General features: G+C 42.5%; 1 protein-coding gene across 1 annotated transcript; it reads right to left on the reverse strand.

The window, feature by feature from the left end:
- Positions 1–1290: 1290 nt before the first annotated feature.
- On the reverse strand, positions 1291–8308 carry LOC125014377 (mucin-2-like). The gene is made up of 2 exons (XM_047595369.1): positions 3487–8308; positions 1291–2452 (listed from the first exon to the last, which is right to left on the reverse strand). The coding sequence occupies exons 1-2, from the start codon at positions 8258–8260 to the stop codon at positions 1752–1754; spliced, it is 5475 nt and encodes a 1824-aa protein (XP_047451325.1). The 5' UTR covers positions 8261–8308; the 3' UTR covers positions 1291–1751.
- Between the last annotated feature and the right edge of the window lie 3887 nt (positions 8309–12195).

Raw genomic sequence — 12195 nt, forward strand, 5'->3', positions numbered from 1 at the left:
AAAATAAGTACATTATAGACTTAGACTTAGATAGACTTTAATCATCCACAAGGGACTGATCACAGTAGCATAGTTACAAATACCACTATTAAGAACCACGAGCAAAAATAAAGAAAAAGTAAAAATTAGCATATGAACACATGTGCAAGCACCTTACTATTATTTCCATATACACAGTGTGCATTAACATTTTGAAGTGCATTTTAACACCATAAGCAACTGCTGATTTATTATTATACCCAAAGTCATCTAATGTTTTGTGCAATGTGAACAGTTGTTATGTGGGAATACAGCCCAGTTTTATTGTGTGTGTGTATTTTATATTAATTAATTAATTAATTAATTAATTAATTTATCTTTGGATTTATTCAGCAAATAAGCACTAAGTTATATAATGGATTCCTTAGATATTGACATAGGGCGAGATGAGCATGCATCAAGTTTGGAAAATAAAACAGGTCCCTTGTAACATACATTATACTGCATGTGTTATGTTATATTTTGTTAGTAAATGCTGATTTATGAACACATTTCTATTAAGTCAGCATCAGGGCTGCACATTTCAGTCTCTTTTTTTCTAGCACATCAGTTACCTTTATGGTTATTTGTTAAATTTATATAGTTGTGATTTTATTTTGACAACAAAATGATTCACTTCCTCCCTTCGCCTGCATCTTTCTAATAACCTTGACAGACCGGATTTATAAGCTTGTATAAATTTAGAGCCGCCCTTCTTCTGGTCTTGTCCAACCAGTAGGCTCGGTCTGGTCGCATCGCATGTGACGCCGGTCTCGCCGCAGAGGCTGTCGGGATATTGAGTCTTTCTTCTTGTCCAATAATAATAAATACGCTCAGTGGTCCATACTACGCGTCGCCGATTCAGTGTATACTAATATTGTGCACCGAAACTGTATGTGTGGCATTAAATGTACCAAAATAATATAAAAAGTAAATATATGCATTCATTTATTTATAAAATGTGACATTAATTGATAAGGGAGTACAGAGTAAACGTAATCACTTTGTTTAGTAAATACGTAAACAAATAGTCAAAGAGTGATTAATTAATAAGAACATTTTTAAACTAATTCCTACATATATTTATAATAAATCTGTTGCGATTAATAAATGCATATTTATTTGTTTATTTATTTACTGGGTGATTTATGGATAGGTTTAGTTTGACAGTGTTGCTCATCCACTCGCTCGTCGACTCTTTTGTAGTGATGCTGATTTGAATTTTTTGTGCTGTGTGTTTACACTTATTTTTTTGGAGGACACAAAACAGACTTTATGTAAATCCATTTTTATTAATCTTAACAAATCAAACAATTACAAAACATCCCAGACAGCTTTAATCAACTATCAACTGGCCCCTCGGTACGGTAATAAAAAGTTGCTACTTACCCGTCAGAATCAGATTGTCACTGATAGAAAAATAACTCTTTCACAAATTCCTTTCTCGACACAAAAAAAGGAATGACTATAAAATACTAGATAACATACAATGTGACCAGGACTCTATCCTCTGCATGTACATCCTCAGCAAATTTCATGTCATACTGTAAACAGACAGCTTTCTGCAGATTCAAACGCCACAAGGCGGCAGCAGTGCGTTAATAGTTTATAATAACTGTGTGGAGAGTACAATGGGTTTTATTAAACTTGTAAGGAATATCTTTGGAGCTTAAGTTAATATTTAGATCATTGATGTTTGTTTTTGGTTTTCCAACATGCACTGGAGCTGGAGTTCATGGTGCAAAGCCTTTGGGTCTGATCATCATCCTGACTGATTTAAAAGAGTGTCTCTCGTTGGTGGGGTAATACTCTGATGATATGTTGTGCCACGTCCCCCAGAAAATCCCATCCCGGACTCCTTTGTACTTCCCAACATAGTATCTCCCGTTGAGGTTGGCAGCCATGCAGGCGTCAAACCACCACCCGGAGCTGTAGTAGGCTCCGCAGTTCCCGGATGGGTAGCGGTCGTTGTCCTTATCCGGTGTGGTGAACGCCCTGTTGTTGTGGTCGTACCTTTTGTTGAAGCGAAGAGCATCCCCCGCGGTGCCAGAGTAACCCCCCACCGTCAACCTGAAACGCAGCCGTTCACTCGCCACTCGGAACAGCTCGTACTGCGCATGCTCCCTCTTGCCGTCGAAGTCCTCCAGGTCCACCCGCAGCCCCATGTCCCTGTCGCGGGTCAGCAGGTGGATCATGTGGTTGCCCAGCCAAAACTCTCCTCCGTCCAGCTCCCCGAAGCCGGACTGGTACTCCGCCCAAGTGCGGTTGAAACTCACGCTGCCGTCCTGCCTTCGCTGCAGCAGGGTCCATCCTCCGCCATCACTCTCCATGTCACAAAACACCGGGAAGCTCCTGCTGCGGAGGTCAGGGGTCACCAGGTACACTCCGCTCTTTGTCTCTCCTCTGAGCAGGTGGTCTGAGCAGTCTCTGGGCACTGTGGAAAAGACGATTGATGTGATCATGACCTCTCTTTGCTTAACAGTCCTCAAAACAAGCAGTATGTAATAAATGATCTAATAAATCATCGTTTTTCTTGCACCTTGCAGGTGAAATTATCATCTCACAGCTGCAATGTAGCCGTGAAATGTGTTGGATGAGGTTAAAAGTGCACCAGGTCAGTGCAAAACTACCTTTTCCACAATAAAAAGGTTAGTGTTTCTGATGGACCTCCAGAGTAGAAAAAACAACAGAGCTTTTAAACAAAATGTAAAAGTAGTTTAAAAGTTGTAAATTAGATCTAAATACATTTTTTTCTTATTAAAAATTGGTTAATAATATGCAATATAATGAATGACGTGCTGAGTAGATGGAGAAATCATGTCACCCCTCTCCTATCACTGTAAGAAGAAGGCTGATAGTTGTTGACTAATTCATTTGCAATATCTGTTAATAAATATTTATTTATTGTCTTCATTCACCAAAGGCTCCACGGAAGCATGCCTTAAAGCTGTTAGCACACCCGTGCATACTTGTGGTTTTCTCCCCACGCGCATGTTGAGCCACACATTTTGCGGACACATGTGGATTCCTCCTCTGACAAATAATAACCATGATGTGTGGCACACAAAGATGAGCTCAGACCACATCACTGTATTACAGTTTGTTATTGGAAGATCATTAAAATTTATTGTGTTATCCTCTTCCTTAAATTCCTTTCTGCTCAGCTCATCATCAATTGTTGTTTGTGAGTGAGTAATAGCGTTATGAAGAGACAAACACTAATGTCTAACAGCTCTTCAACAGCTTTTCATTGTTGACTGATGCGGTTTCATTAAAACATTTTTATTTCTACAAGGTGGGCTGAAATTTTCGAATGGCAGTTTTACGAGAAGTTGCATGTGATTTGTTTTAGTTTGTCTTGTCTATTTTGTGCAGAAAAAAAAAACATTTATTTAAATTGACAAAAAGTTAAATTTACATTTTTGAATAAAATTAATCTCTATGACAGTGGGAAATGTTATGTCTTGCCTTTAGATGGTAGCGGTGTTGGCGGTTCTGTCCCGTCAGGCTGGCTGCCTCCCTGGGTGTCCTTGGGGTGCTCTTTTGTGTACCTGTTTGGTGGTCTTCCATTTGGATTCAAGCTGTTATTGAGGAAAGCAGCCACCTGGTTGATCTTTACACGCAGCTCCCGTGCACTGGGAGTGGAAGCCTCTACAGCCAGAGGCTGGGGGCCAGAGGTGGCTGAGGTTGTTGACCTGGAATCAGGTCTTAGTGTGGAGGTGGTCTCAGGACTGGGGGAAGGGACCACGGTTGTAGTTTGGCTCGTTGTGGTCTCCTCCACTTTGTGTAGTGTCTTGGTTTGTGAGCTGGAGTCAGATTCGGACATTTGATTTGGGTTTGCAGACTCTGGACTGGTGCTAGGGGTAACAGTTGGAGGGATCCCATGGACGATTTTGTTTGGTCTCATTGTCGATGGGATTGATGGTGGTTTAGTGGCTGTTTGAGGCCTCAGATCAGACATAGTCCTGCTGTTTGGGCTCATTGTGACATCTTCAGGGAGGCTGTGATGGTTAGTGAAGGGTCCAGTTTCCAGGCTGTTGGAGGTCTTTGGACTCAGAGTAATAGTTTTCCTCGTGCTGGGACTGACCTCTGTGTCCTCTGGGGAATGAGCCACTTCAGGGGCCGGTTTTATAGGGCCAGATGTGGGTGTCATGTTGGTTAGAGAGTTTTGGATGTCGTCTGACGTAGTCCAGCTGATCTGAGGAGGATCTGAATGTGTTTTGGCCTTTGGATTTGGCTTTGGCTGCACTGCTGATTTTGGACGTTGAACAGGTACTGCTCCTGGCTTGACTGCAGGTCTGGTTGGTGGTCTGAATCGGGAGGGAGGCCTCGGTTTGGATGTTTTGTTGAACTCTGCTTTGGGGACTTCATCAGGCACAGAGTTGGGACTGAGATGAGGTATTTGGCCAGGCCTGAGTGTTATAACACTCTGATTGGTTTGTGGTCCTTGGTCATTTTTAGGCTTAACATTTGGTTTAGTCTTTAAGTCAGTCACAGGTTTTGAATGTTTTTGCTTCGGTTTAGGCATCTGGCCAGGTTTAGGTTTTTGGCCAGGGATTCTCTGACCTGTGATTCTCTGACCTGGGATTCTTTGGCCCGGTATTCTCTGGCCTGGGATTTTCTGGCTGGGTTGCGGCCTTTGGTCAGAGGTTACATTAGCGCCATTGAGTGTAATTTTCTTTCCTGGTTTTAAGTCTTGATTGGATTTAGTCTCTGTTGAGGGATTTTCATCAGATTTCGGCTCATTTTGAGGCTTTTCGTTGAGTTTTGGTGCAGAGGTAGCTGTTTCACTTCTTTCAGATTCAGGCTCTTGGAAAGGTTTGGGAGATCGGTTTGGTTCAAATCTTTCACCAGCTGTTTTGTTTTCTTCACTTTTTCTCTCATTTTCAGGTGTTTGCTTTTGTACAGCCTTGTCATTCTTAGAGTAGTGAACCCATTTATTCTCAGGTTCAGAGGTTGGATTAACACCTGGGATTTCATCAGACTCCTGTCCTCCTTGGTCAGTTGGAGGATATTTGTCAGAGTGTTTCACAGTTGGAGGTCTTTGATGAGACGCTGGTCTGCGAGCAGGAGTCACAGGCTTTTGATGAGACTTGGGGTTTTGACTAGGGAGTTTGTTTTGATCGGGCGCACTGTCTTCATAATTTTTAGGATTTTTTGGATTCTGGCCAGTTGGTAAAGTACCAAGTGGAATTGTTGGGTCAGGTTCGGATATTTGGTCTTGTTTTGGATCGTGAGGTTGGGTGGCTGTGGGTTTGTGGTGAGAAGGCTTCTGCTTTTGGTTGTATTTTGTTTTTGTGTCTGGAGAAGGAGTTTGGTCGGGTTTATGGTCATCCCTAGGATTGTTTTTCAGGTTTTGGTCAACTGGTAAATTACCAGGTGGAGTTGTTTGGTCAGGTTCAGGTATTTGGTCTTTTTTTGGATTGTGGATGTGCATAGATTGAGTGGTTGTGGGTGTGTGGTGAGAAGGTGTCTGTTTTTGGTCATATTTAGTTTTTGTGTCTGTAGAAATAGGTTGGTCGGGTTTGCGGCCATCCCTAGGATTGTTTTTCAGATTTAGGTCAACTGGTAAAGTACCAGGTGGAGTTTTTTGGTCAGGCTCGGATATTTGGTCTTGTTTTGGATCATGGGTGTGTATAGGTTGGATGGTTGTAGGTTTGTGGTGAGAAGGTGTCTGTTTTTGGTCGTATTTTGTTTTTGTGTCTGTAGAAGGACTTTGGTCAGGTTTACGGTCATTCCTAGGATTGTTTTTCAGATTAAGGTCAACTGGTAAAGTACCAACTGGAGTTTTTTGGTCTTGTTCGGGATCTTGGATGGGTATAGGTTGGATAGTTATAGGTTTCTGATGAGAAGGTGTCTGTTTTTGGTCATATTTAGTTTTTGTGGCTGGAGAAGGAGTTTGGTCGGGTTTGCGGCCATCCCTAGGATTGTTTTTCAGATTTTGGTCAACTGGTAAAGTACCAGGTGGAGTTTTTTGGTCAAGCTCGGATATTTGGTCTTGTTTTTGATCTTGAATGGTTATAGGTTGGATGGTTGTAGGTTTGTGCTGAGAAGGTGTCTGCTTTTGGTCGTATTTTGTTTTTGCGTCTGTAGAAATAGTTTTGTTGGGTTTGCGGCCATCCCTAGGATTGTTTTTCAGATTTTGGTCAACTGGTAAAGTACCAGGTGGAGTTTTTTGGTCAGGCTCGGATATTTGGTCTTGTTTTGGATCATGGGTGTGTATAGATTGGATGGTTGTAGGTTTGTGGTGAGAAGGTGTCTGTTTTTGGTCGTATTTTGTTTTTGTGTCTGTAGAAGGAGTCTGGTCGGGTTTACGGTCATTCCTAGGATGGTTTTTCAGATTTAGGTCAACTGGTAAAGTACCAGGTGGAGTTTTTTGGTCAGGCTCGGATATTTGGTCTTGTCTTGGATCATGGATGTGTATAGGTTGGATGGTTGTAGGTTTGTGGTGAGAAGGTGTCTGTTTTTGGTTGTATTTAGTTTTTTTGTCTGGAGAAGGAGTTTGGTCTGGTTTACGGCCAATCCTAGGGTTTTTTTGTTTTTGGTCTTCTTCACGCCTAATTCCAGGTCTCTGCTTTTCACCAGGCTTTAGTCCTTGACCTGACACAGGTTTCTCACCAGTCTTAGCATTTGAGCTGCCGTTCTTTTTAGCCGTCCATCTGTGACCTGTAGCTCTGGGGATTGTAGTCGTGGTAGTTGTGGTTGAGCTGATGTGATCCTGGAAGCTTGCCCCAGGCCTTACCCTGGAGTTGACTGTAGTGGTGGCACTAGTTGTCTGTTGTCCATGTCCGCCCAGTGTGCTTACTGTGGCAGAGTCTGAATTAAGGCTTGGGGGCTCAGGAATATGAGCTGCTCCAAGGCCTGTGCTTTGGGTTGGTCCATAATTAGTTACTGTCACGTGGCTGACATCTGTGATCAAATCTAAAGTGGAACTGGGCAAAGGAGTATATGGAAGAGATGACGTAAAGATTGTAGCTTTGTTTGAGTCCATGGGCTCAGGCCTTGAAGCTATGGTAGAATGAGTAGTCGGGCTGATTGAAACTAAGTCTGTGCTTTCAATTGCTTTGTTGGATGCTAATTCTCCATCACCGTCTCTCTGCACACTCTCTGTTTTTTCTTCTTCTGTTTTGATCTCCTTTCCCGTCGTCCTTCTCTCTCCCTCCACCGCCCCCTCTTTTATAGTCCTCTCTTTTTCTGTGTGCCCAATGGTTTCAGTCTGTTTTAGGTTCTCATTATTTCGCTCCACTTTTATTCCCTCTTCCATTTCCTTTTTCCTCTCCTCCCTGTGCTGCGCTTGCTCCTCATCTGTATGCTGACCGTTGTCCTCAGACATCTTTATTCTATCATCAGCTTCAGTTTGGGTCTCTGTCTCTGTTTCCTTTGTCTCATCTTGCCACACGTGACGGTCACTTTCTCCTGGTTTCTCTTTATTTTTCACTTTAGTGGTCATTTTTCTTTCTTTTCCATTCTCCAACTCTTGATATCCCTTTGAATTCCCCTTTTCTGCATTTCCTTTATTCCTGTCTGTCTCCCTGTTATTTTTGTCAGCAACCCTTTCTGTCATCGTATTGACTGTTCCCTCATTTCCATCAGCAGTTGACACATTTCTCTGTCCCAGTTTGTCCTTATCTTTTGACCCCTCCGTCTGAGTTTTTCCATCTGTTACTGACTCTTTTCTCAGAGTTTCTTCTTTCTCATTTTCTTTTACGACTCCTTTATCCCTCTCTCTTTCTGACTCCCATTTTTTCCTTTCTTTCTCTTCTCTCAATGTGTTTTCTGAGTCGCCTTCAGCCGTTTCCATCTCACCTCTGTCTCCTCCACACTCTTGTCTGATATCATTCTCTTCAAGTCTCTCATTCATCCAGTTCCTCTCATTCAGTTTCACGTGCTCCCCCTCTCTTTGCCTTCCACACTCTCTCTCGGTTTGGCTTACTGTACAGTCCGTGCACATCTCCCTCAGCTCATCCACGCTGTCCTTCAGCTTCTGCAGGTCCTTCACAATCTTCTCCAGCTCTTTTAGTTGCCGCGGCAAATAAACAGTTAACGGCGGCAGACTGAACAGGTAAGGGCAAGTGCCCCCATGCTGCCCCTCTCTGCATGGCACCTCGGGCCTCAAAGTTGCAACACAGGGGCCATATCCTTTATCCCCCAGCAGAAGTCCTTCATCAGAGTCTGCTCTGGTCCAAAATGGACTCGCGAACATCAGCAGGGTCCCGCATATACAAAGCGCTGTTAACTTCATCGCGTCTTGACAGTAAATAGTGAAGGGTGAGCTGGGAGAGAGCGTAAAAACGACCCACCTCAGTTTGTGAAGCGCGATGACAGTGAGAGGAGGAGGTAACGTGGGAGGGAGAAGAGGGAGGAGGGGGAACTGATGGAGCTGTGCAGTGGAAAGTGAATCCGAGACACTCTGAGAGGAAAACAGGTGGAAAAAAAACAAAAAGAGCAAGAGGAGAGTCTTTACCGTGCTTCTCAATAGATAGTCGTATGTGAGATAGTGGATTATGAGCACACGGTAAAGAATTTCTCCGTCATAATACGAGCAGATTTAATCACTAGATATCAGCCATGATATGTTTTATTATAATCCTATAATTACATTAGAATTTATCCTCATTCTGGACGAATCGCTTAATGGGGACCATTCGTTTTGCATTCTCGCTGTATGCTGTAATGATGAATGTATCACGGACCTAAGTCTTCATGTGTGTCACAGTTGCTTTGGCAGACTCTACCCAAGCTTCCTGTTCATGGTTCTACAAACATGTGATTGACAGATGTGACAGGTCGAAATATGAAATCGAAGCAAAATATTTTCTGCTGGCCCAACCCAAGAGGTTGTAACTCAGATTTGAGAAGACGTTTTACTGTAAGCTGTGTGGTTTAGTTTAGCTTATGAGCAATGAAAGTGAGGAATGTCTTCTTTATCCAGGAAGCATTCAAAAGCAGTGCCAGAAAATAGAAATATCTCTTGTACTATTGTACTAATCCCCAACAAGTGTCAGGAACTGTCGGGGTGGGTCTCTGAGCGGAGAAGATAATCCCACCATGTACAGACTGTCCCTTCATCTGAGAATTTCTAATTTGTTTTGTCTTTGTATGATCAGAAGAAAAAGGAAAGAAAACACAGTCACATGAACTAAATGAGGCATCTGCTTAGCAGGGAGTTTAGATAATGAGGCTTTAGTTTCTCAGACCCCGGGTGTAAATGTCAGGCCCACTGCAGGATATGAGAGATGAGTGATAGCATGCCATGCCAGCGTGTGATGTTTGAGAAGTTTGTGCATTTTTAATGCACGTTAGACCACTTCAATTGTTCTATTTTTAGCCCGTAACTTGACTCGTGTGCACTTTTGTGTTTGCTGTCTCTTGCAGTGGCTGAGAGATTTCTCAGCTGTCCTTTAGTAATGACAAAGGAAACCATTTGTTTAGCGAGAGGACTGTGGGAAGCATCAGGTTGGAAATGACAAATGAGTTTAGATGGAAGAAAAGGGCTAAGAATATAGCGACTCGCTGGCCTCGACGTTTATATGAACATCTGGAGAAAAAGCACCTTGTTAAGAGCATAACAACTTTTAAATGCTATAGTTACATGGAATGCAAAGTTTAAATTCCAGTTTCATAAAAGGAGTTTTAAAATATTTCCACGTGACCATAACTCTTGGTTTATACTCCTGCCACCGGTCTAAGTAGAGCACATGTAAGTACTTCACGCTGTTGTAAGTGTTTATACTCGCGCGCTGCTAAAATGCTCATCTGCAGATAGTCATCAGAGATGTATTGGAGTTGGAGCAATTAAATGTTGAAATCACCGAAATCATTGAAATCACTGCAGCACAAAAAAAAAAAAAAAAAAAAGAGAAGACATCTGAGTAGGTGGTGTGTAGGAGGCAAAAGGAAGGTGAATCTTCTTTTCTTTTCCGGCCCCTGAGAGACGTTGAGAGGGAAAGACATTTTAGACCAATTACAGCCGTACCCACGCTGTAAGTCTGACGCAGAAGCATAAATCTAGTTTAAGCACAGGTAGATTCTACTGAGGCCTTGTAATCCATGCACATACAGGTCATAGCTACCTATTCAAAACCCATCCTATCTGACTTTACTTTTGGACTGTCGCCCTTCTTCCTCCCCTAATGCAAATGAACCCATGAGCTCATTTGACATTTGACAACTGCTGGCAGAAATGAAAGCCAGAAATATGTGTCCTTTCACCTTTCACAGTCGTTTCAGTACCTCAGCACTTACACCAGGAAATAGTGTGAGAGAAATGTTTACACTCTGGAAAGGTTGAGTCTGAAGACTATTGATTTATTATCGCCAAGCCACATCTTTACAGCACAGCCAAGCACAGATCTCAGACAGTCGCTGCTTAGCCACAACAGACGAACCTGAAGCACAGACTGCACAAAGAACGCCAACTAATAGAAGTCAGAGTGTGGTTCGCCGAGGTTAATGGGGTCGAGTCCTTTGATAATAGCCAATTTAAATTAATTCAACCTGTTCCTGACAGCCACGAAGCACAGTCATGAAGTCTATTATTCCTGATAATACCCCCCACTCTCCACTTTACCCATTTATGGCCAGTTAGTGTTTTTTTCTCTCCTCAGGGTGCCCTCTTAGGATACAGTGTTTTGAATTCCCCCAGTGAGCTGGCTCGGCCCTCTCTCTGTCCTGGATTGTGTAAACACTTTGGTTTTTTCCATACAGAGTAGAACAAACATCTGACCATCAGTCCAGCTTTGCTGTGTGAGCTTCCTGGCAGACCACTTCATCTCCATCCACTTTGGGTAGAGGAGCCAGTGTCGTCGGTCACGTCTGTTATGTGCATAAGTGTCCCATTTCCAGATGAACTGCAGTGAACCCAACAACCGTCCTAGTGCAGCACCAGCCTCTTGTAATACCACACTCAGTGTGCCTGCCTGAAGGTACGGACCTACCTGGACAATATTATTCTACTGACTCACTGTTTGCATGCGAAGAACAAATAAACACATATTCCTTCAGCTAAACGGTTACGTGACACAACACCTGCCTTAATCGTGTGGAACAGCCTGTATCAGTTTGAAATTAAACTTTAAATCCTGGGCTCTTACTTAATCTTAGTTTCCCCTCCGTCATGCAAACACACATTCATATTCATGTATCGTCTATGGCTGAGTCGTTAACTCTGCAGGAACCGGCGGATTCCTTTGCCAAGCGCGAGAATGTTTTCCATTGGTCAATCGACTGATAGTGATTCTTAAAAATGAAACAATTAAGTGTCCCTCACATCTGGGCTGAATTTCCTACGGCGAGCCAACACCAGATAACGTCGGGTCAATTTGTTTCTAATCCAAGTGCCTGGACTTCATTAAGACCGTGTTTGAATTTTCTATTTAAGAATCCCTGTCCTGATGAATGATATGGAAAGCAGGCGTAACATGGGATCAGATTATCAGCTGCTGTCACCGTCTGCCCACCGGGAGTGGACTGAGGTGAAAGTGGACAATTTTTTTTCCTCTTTTTTTTTTCTTTAAGCCTTAACATGCATGGCACATAAAGAGGTATTTTTTTTCCATCACGGGACAGATTTATTTTACATGTATGTTTTGTGGTAAAGCTCCTACGGAGACGTAGCTCATATCGTGTCCTGATGTTCATACTGAATAGATTTGTGCTGCATTCTGTATACTTCCCAGCTGTGGCTAATAGAAACCATGCATAAAGCGAAGACAATGGGGCGGACGAATGCACAGAAAGGTGTGCCTGAACGCATCGCGATGTACCGATTTTTGTTGATGTTTTAAATTGTTATATTTTTTGCACCAGTTTTACTTCAATATTTTAATAACAAAAAAATAGTCGATTACAGGTAAAAGTAGTCTATGGTCCTGCACTACACTACACTTAACTATTATCATTATTATTATATAAGGTCCTTCAAGCATTATAAATAACTGTGAGTGTGATGGTGAATTCATTATTAATGCTGATTCATGATTGATTGTTCCTCATTGTAGTGTTAAAACTTGGAGTTACTCGTAGCTGCAGTTATCAGATGTGTTGGAGTAAAATAAAAATAAAAAATGTGGCATTAAATGGGAATATTCAAAGTCAAGTAGGACAACTATGTACTTGAGGAGATGTGTTTTCCTTCACTGCTGAAGTTGCTGTAACGAATTGTTGGCTCTGCGTCGC

This window comes from Mugil cephalus, chromosome 10 (genome assembly GCF_022458985.1).
Source record: "Mugil cephalus isolate CIBA_MC_2020 chromosome 10, CIBA_Mcephalus_1.1, whole genome shotgun sequence".
Taxonomy (NCBI): domain Eukaryota; kingdom Metazoa; phylum Chordata; class Actinopteri; order Mugiliformes; family Mugilidae; genus Mugil; species Mugil cephalus.